This window comes from Chiloscyllium punctatum, chromosome 1 (genome assembly GCF_047496795.1).
Source record: "Chiloscyllium punctatum isolate Juve2018m chromosome 1, sChiPun1.3, whole genome shotgun sequence".
In the NCBI taxonomy this organism is placed as follows: Eukaryota; Metazoa; Chordata; class Chondrichthyes; order Orectolobiformes; family Hemiscylliidae; genus Chiloscyllium; species Chiloscyllium punctatum.
Window position 1 is genome coordinate 136,863,813 of NC_092739.1, and position 13,493 is coordinate 136,877,305.

At 42.7% G+C, this 13,493-nt stretch overlaps 1 protein-coding gene across 1 annotated transcript in view; it reads left to right on the forward strand.

Moving 5' to 3' along the window:
• Window positions 1-13,493, forward strand: part of loxhd1a (lipoxygenase homology PLAT domains 1a) — a 153,754-nt gene that overhangs the window by 106,520 nt on the left and 33,741 nt on the right. Inside the window, exons 23-27 of the mRNA XM_072574269.1 lie at window positions 1,326-1,430; window positions 2,371-2,499; window positions 4,549-4,713; window positions 8,138-8,319; window positions 13,053-13,169. Of these exons, the coding sequence (XP_072430370.1) occupies window positions 1,326-1,430; window positions 2,371-2,499; window positions 4,549-4,713; window positions 8,138-8,319; window positions 13,053-13,169 (698 nt within the window). The remainder of the gene's footprint in view (window positions 1-1,325; window positions 1,431-2,370; window positions 2,500-4,548; window positions 4,714-8,137; window positions 8,320-13,052; window positions 13,170-13,493) is intronic.

Consider the following 13,493-nt stretch of genomic DNA (forward strand, 5'->3'; position numbering starts at 1 on the left):
TTGAGCCAAGATATTTCCTGAAACATTCTGCTGCCTTGTGTCTTGTGATAGGATTCTTAAGGGGCTAGACAGGGAAAATGCTGAGAGGATGTTTCCCCTCATGGGTAAGTTTAGGACGTGAATATAGCTGAGAATGTGTTTATCTCTCAGCCCCCTTGGCCCATTCTTGATGAAGTGCTTATGCTTGAAACGTTGATCCTCCTGCTCCTCAGATGCTGCCTGATCAGCTGTGTTTTTCCAGCACCACACTCTCAACTCTGGTCTCCAGCATCTCCAGTCCTCACTTTCTCCTAGCATCTGAAGGCCCAGCCTCAGAATTAAGGAGTGCCAGTTGAAGTGGTGTGAAGACAAATTTCCTCTCTCAGAGGATTGTGAGTCTTTGTAACTCATTGCCACAGAGATCTGTGAGGCATAGTCCTTGTGTATATTTAAGGCTAACATAGATAGATTCTTGATCAGTAGGGGGATCAAAGGTTATGGGAAAGGTCAGGAAAGTGGTCATGATCCTATTGAATGGTGGAACTGGGTCGAGGGGCCAAATGGTCCAATCCTGACCCTATCTTTTATGGTCTTGAGTATATTCCCCATTAAGTTTCAGCTGTGGCTCATTGATGGGCAGAATGTCATGGGTTTAAGCCCCATTTCAGAAGTATGAGTCCATGGTTGATGCTTCAGTGCATTACTGGGGAGGAGCTGCGGTATTGCAAAAGCTGGCTTTCAGTGAGATCTTAAATTGACATTAAGGATTCAAGCAAGAGCAGTGGTTTTCTGCTGGTATTAGGCCCAATATTTATCCCTCAACCACAACCCTAAACAGACTACCTGGTTATTTACCATGTGGGAGATTACCTTGTGCAAATCAACTGCCATATTTTCTGACACTGATTACACTTCAAAAGTACTTAATTGGTGAGGAGGTGCTTTTGGATGTGTTGAGGATGTGAAATGGACATTCTTTCTGTACAAAGTTAAAAATCACACAACACCAGGTTATAGTCCAACAGGTTTAATTGGAAGCACACTACCTTTCGGAGCGACGCTCCTTCATCAGGTGATTGTGACAACCACCTGATGAAGGAGCGTCGCTCCGAAAGCTAGTGTGCTTCCAATTAAACCTGTTGGACTATAACCTGGTGTTGTGTGATTTTTAACTTTGTGCACCCCAGTCCAATACCGGCATCTCCACATCATTCTTTCTGTAAGCAGTGTACCTCAGTGAAGGTGGTGGAAGGTAACCCAGGCCAGCAAAGCCTGCTTGGTTCTGTAAAGGTGATTGAAGTTTGACACAGTTCAATAAATAACCAGAAATATGTTGTTCCTAACAGCTCAATCCACCACCTACACCGTGAGGGTAAAAACTGGAGAGAAGAAGAATGCAGGGACAGATGCCAATGTGTTCATCACCCTGTTTGGTGAGAAGGATGACACAGGTAAAAAAGCTCATCTTTGAAGATCTTTGGAAAACATGTTAAGAAAGAGCCATTGCCAAGTGCTCTGTATTTAGTCCTGGAAGAAGAGTGAAGTGCTGAGCCGAATGAGAATTGACAGGGATGTCTGCCATTCTCCACGTGTTGTGGTAAACAGTTATGGAGCTTCTTTAACAAAAGCTGATCATATGCCAGCTGGGTGCCCTTTGTAAATGGTACAAGGTACAAGGAGAGAAATTTTAAAAGGGGCCATTAGAAAGACAAAGAACTTAACAATGATTGTGAATCTATTAAAATGATGCACATAATATCATAGTCATAGAGTCATACAACATGAAGTTACAAAAAAGGCTGTACCCAGTTTGGTTAATTGTAGTCTATGTTTTCAGCTTTCTAAAAATGTAAATTTCCCTAATTTCATGAGATATGACCAATGTACCAAGTACTGAGCAGCCCCCATGTGTACCTCTCTCTGGTTAAAAAAGTTAGACCTTGCTACTCCTTGCTTTGTAAGGGATATTTTGTATCCCTTGCTACCTCTTTTATCCCATGGATTTTAAAATGCTAACCTGCCTAATTTGAAGTGTTTTACCAAAAGCGTTTCAAAGATTCACATTCTCAGTATCCTTACCTATATGTTCTGTTACCACAAAAAACTGCCAGGGTGCGATCTGAACTCTCACTCTGTGCATTATTAGTGCAGGTTTTGAAATTACTACAGCACCACTATACCTGACCTCTGCTTGGAAGCTGATTGATTACAGTACCCTAAATTATTTAACAATCTGGAGGAGTATATGAATAGGAAGGATTTAGAGAGATATGGACCAAGAGCTGGCAAACGGAACTAGATTAATTTAGGATATCTGGTCAGCATGGACCGAAGGGTCTGTTTCCGTGCTGTACGTCTCTCTGACTGTAAGTTTTTTTTTACTAAATTTAGGAATTGTCAACCTCAAGGCATCGAAAACTTACAAAAATAAGTTTGAGAAAGGAAATATCGATGAATTCACTATCGAAGCTGTGGACATTGGAGCACTGAAAAAAATCCGTATTGGACACGATAATTGCGGTAAGCCCTGAAGTGATGTTACAGAGAGTCAGTGCCAATACAGGGATCATTGGAAATTAGGAGCAGGAGCCTGCTATACTATGCAGAGCAATGCACAGCCCTCCACTTACTCCGCTCCAACCTTACCCTCACCATTAAACCAGCAGACAAGAGGGTGCTTTGACCTCTACATCACCGAAGCCAGGTGCCAATTCATGGACATCACCTCCTACTGTCCCCTCTACCACAACCTCACCTCACATCACCAAACCATCATCTCCCAGACAATCCACAGCCTCATCACCTCAGGGGATCTCCCATTCACAGCCTCCAATCTCATAGTCCAGGAACCCCACATTGCCCAGTTCTACTTCTTACCCAAAATTCACAAATCTGTCTGCCCTGGTCAACTCATTATCTCAGCCTACTCTTGTCCCACTGAACTCACCTCCTCATAGCTCGAAACCATCCTGTTTCCATTGGTCCAGGAGTTCCCCAAATATATTCAGGACACCACCCATGCCCTCCACCTCCTCCATGACTTTCATTTCCCTGGGCCCCCGTGCCTCATCTTCACCATGGAAACCCAGTCCCTGTACACATCCAACCACCATGGCAAAGGCCTCCAAGCCCTCTGTGTCTTCCTCTCCCATTGATCCAACTATATCCCTCCACCGACACTCATTCAATTGGCGGAACCAGTCCTCACCCTCAACATTTTCTCCTTTGAATCAACCCACTTCATACAGACTAAAAGGATAGCCATAGTCACCCGCATGGGACCCAGCTTTGCCTGCCTCTTCGTCGGATATATGGAACAGTCCATCTTCTGTAGATACACTGGCACCATTCCCCACCTTTGCCTCCGCGACATTGATGACTGTATTGGTGCCACCTTGTGCACCCACGAGGAGGTGGAACAGTTCATCAACTTCACTAACACCTTCTACCCTGACCTCAAGTTGATCTGGACCATCTCGGACATCTCCATTCCTTTCCTGGACCTCTCCATCTCTATCTCCAGTCACCGACTCAACACGGACATCAACTTCAAACCCACCGACTCCCACAGCTACCTGGACTACACCTCCTCCCCCCCTACCTCCTGTAAAATCGCAATCCCTTACTCCCAATTCCTCCGCCTCCACCTTCTCTGCTTCCAGGTGGAGCAATTCCACCCCGGACATTTCAGGTGGTCTCCTATTTCAAGGACCGCAATTTCCCTTCCCATGTGGTCAACAAGGTCCAATACATCTATGCCAACCAGATATTCCAACCTAATCGAATCCCTTTTGCCAGCATTTGGCCCATATCCTCTAAACAGTTCTTATTCATATACCCATCCAGATGTCTTTTAAATGCTGCAAATACCAGCTTCCACCACTTCGTCTGGCAACTCATTCCTTACCCTCTGGGTGAAAATGTTGCCCCTTAGGTCCCTTTTATATCTTTCTCCTCTCACTCTAAACCCATGCCCTCTAGTTCTGGATTCCCCTACCCCAGGGAAAAGATTTTGTCTATTCACCCTATGCACGCCCCTCATGATTTTATAAACCTCTACAAGGCCACCCTTCAGCCTCCGACACTCCAAGGAAAATAGCCCCAGCCTATTTGGCCTCTCCCTATAGCTCAAATCCTCCAACCCTGGCAACATCCTTGTAAATCTTTTCTTAACCCTTTCAAGTTTCACAACATTCTTCCAATAGGTGTTGTGATCACAGAATTGTTGCAGTGTAGAAGGAGGCCATTCAGCCCATTGTGTCTACACTGGTAACTTCCTTTAGCCAAAACATAAATACCCAGGATGAAGCATCTGTGGAGTTTCTACATAACTATCAAGGTACCCAGCAACTTTAGAATTTAATTTTTAACATTATCAACCATATAATTATGATTTGCAAGTTGTACATTTCATATGCCAGTTTGTTGATCAAGCAGGGCTGTTTCCATAAGATATGGCTCTGTCCATACTTGTCCTTTTGACCTTAATAAACATTTTCTCTTTATGTGTTTAAGTGAAATTCCAAACTGAATAGTTGACTGGTTGAGTACTCCTGTGTGTTCTTTTAGGAGGCTGTGCTGGTTGGTTTTTGGATTGGGTAGAAATTGATGCCCCATCACTTGGACAAATACTGCGCTTCCCATGTGGACGTTGGTTGGATAAATCTGAAGATGATGGATACATAGTACGAGACCTCTTCCCTGCAGATCTACAGACTAAAGACTATGTTCCATGTACGTTACATTTTACTAATTGCACTGTTCTTAATATCGACAATACCAGCTATTTCTGTTAGAACAGCACCTAAATTCAACTTGTAAGGGAACAATGAGAAATGTTATGGTCATTTATGATTCTGTATAATGAGAAGTGGTTCTGTCTGTTAGAATTCCATGTGTACTTTGCAAGTCAACTGCCATTTCCAGGGATCTGTGGGCCTGTATACATCCAGATCCCTCAGTATGTCAATGCTCCTAACAGTTCTGCTATTTATTGTATAATTGCACCTGAATCTGATCTCCCAGAATGCATCACCTCTCATTTGTCCAGATTAAACTCTATCTGCCATTACCCTCACACCAGGAATCTCAAATCCCATACTTCTCCCTCTTCTGTGATTTTTATCCTTTCAGTTCATTTTCCCTTTCTGAGGTGGATTGAAACATTCAGCTGCTTTCTGTTTCAACTAATAGATCTGTTCACTCTCACAGGGGCTGGAAAGAAATTGCTTGGGATGCCACCACAAATTTGTTCCTCTCTGGCTTTTCTCATCAAGGGATATACAGGGATATACATAACCTGCCAACACACTCAGTACTTACAATTTAATGTCAACTGCCAGCTGAGACCTCGCAAGCTAACCATGCTTTTTTTCTGAACAAGTAATAAGTTTCAAAAACAAGTGTAGGTAGGCAGCTGGAGTTTTTTGTAATGACAAGGTGGAAGAGTGCTTTTCAGAATGAAGATCAACAACTTGCGGTGTTCTGCAGGGATCAGTGCTCAGATCTTTGTTGTTTGTAATATGTAAAAATAATTTGGAGGAAAATGTATTGGGAATCTGATTAGTAAGTTTGCAGCTAACATGAAAATGTCAGATAGTGAGGAGGATTGTCAAAGGAAACAGTGGGACATAGATTGTCGATTTTGGCAGAGAATGGCAGATAGAGTTTAATCTGGACAAATGAGAGGTGATGCATTCTGGGAGATCAGATTCAGGTGCAAATTATACAATAAATGGCAGAACTGTTAGGAGCATTGACATACTGAGGGATCTGGGTATACAGGTCCACAGATCCCTGGAAATAGCAACACAGGTGGATATGCTGGTCAAGAAGACATACAGCACCACTTGCCTTCAATGGCTGGGGCATTGAATATATAAGTTGCTAAGTTAAGTTATAGCTGTGTAAAAGTTTAGTTAGGCCACATTTGGAATATTACGTGCAGTTCTGGTTCCCACACTACTAGAGGATAATGATGCTTTGGAGAGGGTGCAGAGAAGGTTTACCAGGATGTTGCCTGGTCTGGAGGGTTTTACTTATGAGGAGAGGTTGGATAAGCTTGGATTGTTTTCACTGGAAAGACAGAGGCTAAGGGACAACCTGATAGAGGTCTACAAAATTATGAGAGTGATAGATAGGCTGGATAGTCAGAGGCTTTTTCTCAGGGTGGAAAGGTCAACTACAAGAAGGTACAGGTTCAAGGTGAGAGGAGGGAAAATTTAGGGAAGGAGTGCAGAGAAAGGTTTTCACACAGAGGGTGGTGGGTGCCTGGAACACACTGCCAGAGGACGTGGTAAAGGAAGGAACATTAGCAACATTTGATGGACACATGAATGGGTGCGATAGAAACTGTGTTTAGCTCATAAGTAGTGGGTTTAAATGAGGATTACAAATCGACAGGCTTGGTGGGACAATGGGCCTGTTCCTGTGCCATATTGTTCTTTGCCCTTTGAGAGCTTGGTTTCTTTGTTCTAAGATAATACTGTTGCTGCTTAAATGGAATGTTGTTTTCAAACTCCTGACTGGATTTCCTGCCTCCTTTGCAGATCGGCAAAGTTGCTGTACATGCCCTACCATCATGTACTGTACTCTGATTTACTACTCCCTCACCAGAGTAATGCATATTATACTCGTCCAGTTAAGGGCAGTTATGTTGAAACAATAGCAAATGGTGGAATCCTCCAGTGCATGTGCCTTTCCAATGCTAAACAACTGAATACTTGAAGAGGAGAACAGATCAGAGATTATGCTGTTAGGGTTCAATGAAGACAAGGGGGAGGAATGACTTGTAGAGATTAAGCAGCAACATGGACCAGTTGAGCTAAGTGGTCTTTTTCTGGGCTGTGATTGCCAAGAGAGACCCTTGTTAGTTGTGGCCCTACATTTCCATCATTGCTATAGTGACAGAAAAAGCCCAGAATTATTGTTTGCTGCCAGATCTAAGCAATCACTCACAGAACAATAGAAAAGGAACGAAACTTTATGGAAATACTTGAGTCCTTCTGCTTCCAATGCAGTGGTATTCCCTGGTGGAAGTTGGAGAGACCACTATTGACAGTAACATTGAGGTCAGAGGATTGGTTTGCAGTCAGGAGTGCACCTCCATAATGGGGAAACCATGTGAAGCAGCTGCAAATGATACCGCCTCCTATTGTTTCTAAAATCAAGTAATTTGTGATGACATACTCAAACAGAGAATAGAGGTAACACCACAACCTAAATGAATTATTGGAAGGAGACTTTTTTTTTAAGGTGGAAAGAACTTGGATGGTTAGATTTTGAGGGCACTTTGATGTCAAGATTCCCTTTTTGAAAAGGATACTGATGATGTGGTTCCTTCTTTGCTGATTAAAACACTGACAAAGTACTTTTTCTTCATGTCCTGGTATCTTTCCCAATGAGTCCTCTCTAATGTGTTTTGAGAACATTTGTAGCTCAGGTTGGGGTTTTGGATGTAGGTTTACTTGCTGAGCTGGAAGGTTCATTTCCAGACATTTCGTTACCCCATTATGTAACATCTTCAGTGGGCCTCAGGCAAAGCAAGCTGAAAATTCCTGCTTTCTATTTATATATTTAGGTTTCCTTTTCTCAAGTGGTGGTAGATGGGGTCTAACTTGATGTGTTTGTTGATAGAGTTCAGTTGGAATGCCATGCTTCTAGGAATTCTCATGTGTGTCTTTGCTTGGCTTGTCCTAGGATGGATTTGTTGTCCCAGTCGAAGTGGTGTCCTTCCTTATCTATATGTAAGGATAGTAGTGAGAGAGGGTCATGTCTTTTTGTAGCTAGTTGGTGTTCATGTATCCTGGTGGCTAGTTTTCTGCCAGTTTGTCCAATGTAGTGTTTGTTACAGAAAAGGAACAGGAAATGATTTCACCACAGGAAATAACATCACCACAGGAAATGACATTGCCAACCCATAGAAACCCAAACATATAAAATAGAAAGCAGGAATTTTCAGCATTGCTTCACCTGAGGCCCACTGAAGATGTTACCTAGTAGGGTAACGAAATGTCTGGAAATGAACCTTGCAGCTCAGCAAGTAAATCTATATCCAAAGTCCTTTTTAAAGAAATATGTCTTTCTAAATTTGAATTTTAAGTTCTGCGGTATGAAAGCATAACATCTGAACCTGTGCTTTTCTACATTTCTGTTGCAGTTGTTCCATATGAGATCACTGTTTACACCTCTGACATTTATGGAGCTGGTACTGATGCTGATGTCTTCATCGTCCTTTATGGAAGAGATGGCGCTTGTACCCATCAGAAGTCTTTATGTCTTAACAAGCGGGAGCGAAAGATGTGCTTTGAGAGAGGCGCTGTAAATAAGTTTGTTGTAGAGGTGTGCACGTATTTTAAAAATAATTTAAATCACATTGTTTAGTTTAAGATTTGCGTTCATTATGACTAGTGGTATTATTGAGATTGACCAGAACCATCCAATCAATTTGTACTATTAACCAAATTCAAAACTGAAAGAACTGTGGATTCTGGAAATCAGAAACAAAAACAGAAATTGCTGGAAAAACTCAGCAGGTCTGGCAGCATCTGCGGAGAGAAATCAGAGTTAATATTTCAGGTCCAGTGATCCTTACTGTACTTAATATCCTAATTGATTACTGTAAGATACTTGAGAGACTGGGGGAATGCAGGTACACAGATCACTAAAATATCATGAACAAGAGCAGAAAGAACACTTCACTAAATTTTGCTAATGTCCTTCAGGGGGTTGACTTCAGCCTTCCCAATTCACCAACTGCAAATGCATCTGTCCATGACAGTACCAGTAAGAGTGGCTGCTGTGCAGTGCTTGTGGAGGTAAAGTCCCATCTTCAAATTGAGAATAACCTCTGTTGTGTGTGTGTGGCACTATCATTGTGCTAATTGGGATATGCTATGAACAGATCTGGCAGCTAAAAAATGGACATCCCCGAGGCATTGTGACCATCACCAGCTGCAGAATTGTACTCCAACACAATCTGTAACCTAATGGCCTGGCATATTCCCCCATTCAACTATTACCATCAAACCAGGGAAGCAACCTTGGCTCAGTGGAGAGAGCAGGAGAGCAGCACCAGGCATATCTAAAAAGAAAGTTTCAACCTGGTGAATCCACCAAACAGGACTACCTACATAAGTGGCAAGTGAAAGAGCTAGTAATCCCATAATCAACGGATCAGTCCTAAGCTCTGCAGTCTTGGCATAGCCATCCCGTTGTGAATGGTGGTAGACAACTCACTGGGAGAGGTGGCTCCATAAATAACCCCATCTTCGATGGTGGAAGAGCCCAACACATCAGTATAAAAGATAAAGCTGAGGCATTCCCAGCAATCTGCTGAGTGGATGATCCATCTCAGACTCCTCCAGTGATCCCCAGCATCACAGTTGCTGATTCCCAGCCAATTCAATTCACTCTATGTGATACAAGAAACGATCAGAAGTACTAGTTATTGCAAAGGGTATGGGCCCTGTCAACATTCCTCAATAGTACTGAAGACTTGTGCTCCAGAACCTCTCGCTCCTCTAGCCAAGCTATTCTAGAACAGTTACAACACTGGCATCTATATGACAATTTGGAAAATTGCATAGATATGTCCTGTACTCAAAAAGCAGGACAAATCTAATCATGCCAGTAATGGCCCCATTAGTTGAAAAATGTGGTGCTGGAAAAACACAGTAGGCCAGGCAGCAGCCGAGGAGCAGCAGAATCGACGCTTCGGACATAAGCCCTTCTTCAGGAATGTCCTGGTTCAAACATAGACAAAAGAGCTGAATTCCAGAGGTGAAATGAGAGTAATAGCTCTTGACATCAAGACCACATTTGACTGAGTTTAGCATCATGGAGTCCAAGCAAAACTGGAATCAACGGGCATCAGAGGGCGAACTGTCCATTGATGTCATATCTAGCACATTGGAAGATTGTTGTGGCTTTGGAGTTCAGTCATTTCAGCTCCAGGACATCTCTGCCGGAGTTCCTCAGGGTAGTGTCCTTGGCCCAACCATCTTCAGCTGCTTTACCAATGACCTTCCTTCCATTATAAGGTCAGAAGTGGGAAGGTTTGTTCGTGATTCCACAATGTTCAACACCATTCATGACTTCTCAGATACTAAAACAGTCCATGTTCAAATGCAACAAGATCTGGACAGTATCCAGGTTTGGGCTGACAAGTGGTAAATAACATTAATGCCACACAAATGCAACGCAATAACCATCTCTAATAAAAGACAATCTAACCTCCACCCTTGACATTCACTAGTGTTGCCATCACTGAATCTCCCACTATCAACACCCTGGGTGTTACAATCAACCAGAAACTCAACTGGACTCACTATATAAACACAGTGATTACAAGTGTAGGTCAGAGATTAGGAATACTTGGGCAAATAACTCACCCACTGACTCCCCAAAGTCTGTTCATTATCTACAAGCCATAAGTCAGGAGTGTGATGGAATGCCCTCCACTTGCCAGGACGGATGCCAGTTTAACAGCACTCAAGAAGCTTGACACCATCCTGGACAATGCAGCCTGCTTGATTAGCACCATATCCACAAGCATCCCCCCCCTCCTCCACTGATACTCAGTAGCAGCAGTGCATACTATCTACAAGATTCACCAAAGATCCTTAGACAACACCTTCAAAACCTATGACACTTCCATCGAGAAGAACAAGGGCAATAGACACATGGCAACACTACCACCTGCAAGTTCCCCTCTAAGCCACTCACCATCCTGCCATGGAAATGTATCGCTGTTCCTTCATTGTTGCTGGGTCAAACTTCTGGAACTCCCACCCTAACCGCATAGTGGGTCTACCTACAACACATGGACAGTATTGGTTCAAGAAGGCAGCTCCCCACCACCTTTCCAAGGGAACTAGGAATGGGAAATAAATGCTGTCCCAGTCAGTGATGCCCACGTCTTATGAGTGTATTGAGACTTCCAGAAGACACTTGACAAATAACCTCACAAGACATTAAATCATAAGAGCACACATTGGTGGAGGTAATATATTGGCATGGAGAGATCATTGGCTCATAGGTCTTTTTCAGGTTGGCAACCTGTGACCAGTGAAGACCCACTGCAGGTATCAGTGCTGGGATTGCAACTGTTTTACAATACGTATTAATGACTTGGAGGAAGGAAGCAAATGTAATGTAGCCAAATTTGCAGATGATACATGGATGGAAAGGCAGGTTGTGAGAAGGATACAAACAGTTTACAGAGAGATATTGATAAGTTAAATAATTGGGCAAAAGGTTGACAGAGTATAATGTGGCAGAATACAAAGTTGTTCATTTTGGAAGGGAGAACAAAGAACACCATATTTAAATGGACAGAAAGCTGCAACACAATGGGACTTGGCCGCACTTGTGCATGAAACACAGAAAGCCAGCACACAGGGGCAGCAGGCAGTCAGGAAGGTTAATGGAATGTTAGCCCTTTATTCAAGGGGTTGGAGTGTAAGAGTAGGGAAGTCTTACTGCAACTGTACAAGGTGCTAGTGAGACCACACCTGGACTAATGTGAGCAGTTTTGGTCTCTTCATTTAAGGAACAATGTTATTTCATTGGAGACAGTTCAGGGAATGTTCACTAGGATGACCCTTAGTGTGGAGGGACTGTTTTATGAGCAAAGTTTAAACAAGTTGGGACTCTACTCACTGGAGTTTAGAAAACTGAGAGGCGATCTCATTGACACATAGGATCTTTTGGGTGTTTGACAGGGTAAATGCTGAGATGGTGTTTCCCATCATCTAGGAGCAGGTGGCATAATCTCAGAATAAAGGGGCACCAATTTAAATCTGAGATGAAAAGGAATTTCTTCTCTCAGTGGGTTGAGGATCTTTGGAACTCCTTGTCACCGAGTGTTGTTGGGGCAGCATTCATGTGTATATTTAAAACTGAGCTAGATAGATTCTTGATCAGTTGGGAATCAAGGGTAGTGGGAAAGGGCAGAAAAGTTGTCATCAGATCAGCCATGATCCTATTGAATGGTGGCCTTGGCTTGAGGGGCCAGATGGCCTTCTCCTGTTGCTATTTCTTATTGTCTAAAAAAATTAAAAGCCATTCTCAACCTTGCCCCTTGCCTGAGGCATGGTGACACTCAAGTTAAACCATTACCAGCCATTTCTCCCTAATGAGAGAGCAGTCCTATGATCCTCTGTGACTATGGTGACTTTACTAGTACAGGTATAATAGTGGCAATGAAAATATTAGGTACTCAAAGGATTTCTGACTACACTTGTATCAACAAAACAGAAAAGAGAGAGATTGTGAAGGAGTAGATTATTGTCTCCGTTATTTGGGAGTAAAATCAAGAGAGTGCAAACACTCATGCACTTTCATCTGTCCTGGCAAATGTACAAGGACAGACCTAAAGCATGATCTAGCAAAGTTACAAAACAGTGTGTTAGTTGGCAATGCCTTCCCTGTTGGGACATGCACTAGGAATTTAGCTAAGGGCAACCTTCTGCCTGGAATATGATATTTTAAAGATGCGCCTGGAAGAGCCACTCCAGAATTGATTTCAGCCTTGAATCCATGAGCTGGGGTTTTATATATTTGGAAGAAAGAAGGGTAAGCTTTATTGTTCTTTGACTTTTCAATATCTGTTCTCAAACTGCTTGTTATTGTTCGAAAGTGAAAAGTTGATTCTTGGTTCTGACAGTCCACCAGGCCAACTCATTTAGCATCCACAAATAACTGTGCATTCAGGAGAAAAAATATAGATTGATTACTTAAAACTCTATATCGCAGGATATACTCTATTGTGAAAAGCACTCTGAATCATAAAAATACTCCTAAATACATCTTGACAGTAGGACAAAGGATTTATTGACAATCTTCCAAAAGGTACCTAAATGCCATCCAAAGAAAACCTGACACCACTCACCCAAGCAAAGGATCCCTGACCTTCTAAGGATACCTGACGTGCTGTGTCCTTCCCGCTTCAAAAGACCCTTGATCCCTGTCCTCGAGGTGTGCTGGGATCAGATCCAAAGAGTATCCAAAATAACTTTGAGCAAAATATTAATATATTTTTAAAATGTTGATAGAATCACCTTTCCTTTCAGTTGGAGGATGTTGGTGAATGCATCGAGAAGATTCGAATTGGACATGATGGTCGAGGTATCAAGTCTGGATGGCACTTGGACCGTGTGGAAATCCGTCGACTCCTGCAGAAGGGGAAGGTCAGTGAAATTATAGATCATACAGGTATTTCTTCTATATGATGATGGTTACGTTCTTGTGAAACCCCGCGTGAGAGAAAAATAGTATCTTAGAGACGGTGCTTAAGGTGTCAGCAATGTAATCGCATAACAGCAAAACAGTGTCCCCAGTTCATCGATCAATGGAGGTTGAGGGGGGAACCTGATTGAGGCCTACAAAATCATGAGAAGTGTAGACAGGGTGGATAACAAGAAACTTTTTCCCAGGCTGGAGGATTCAATTAGTAGGGGTCACGAGTTCAAAGTGAGGGGGTAAAGTTTAAGGGAGCTATCCGTGGAAAGTTC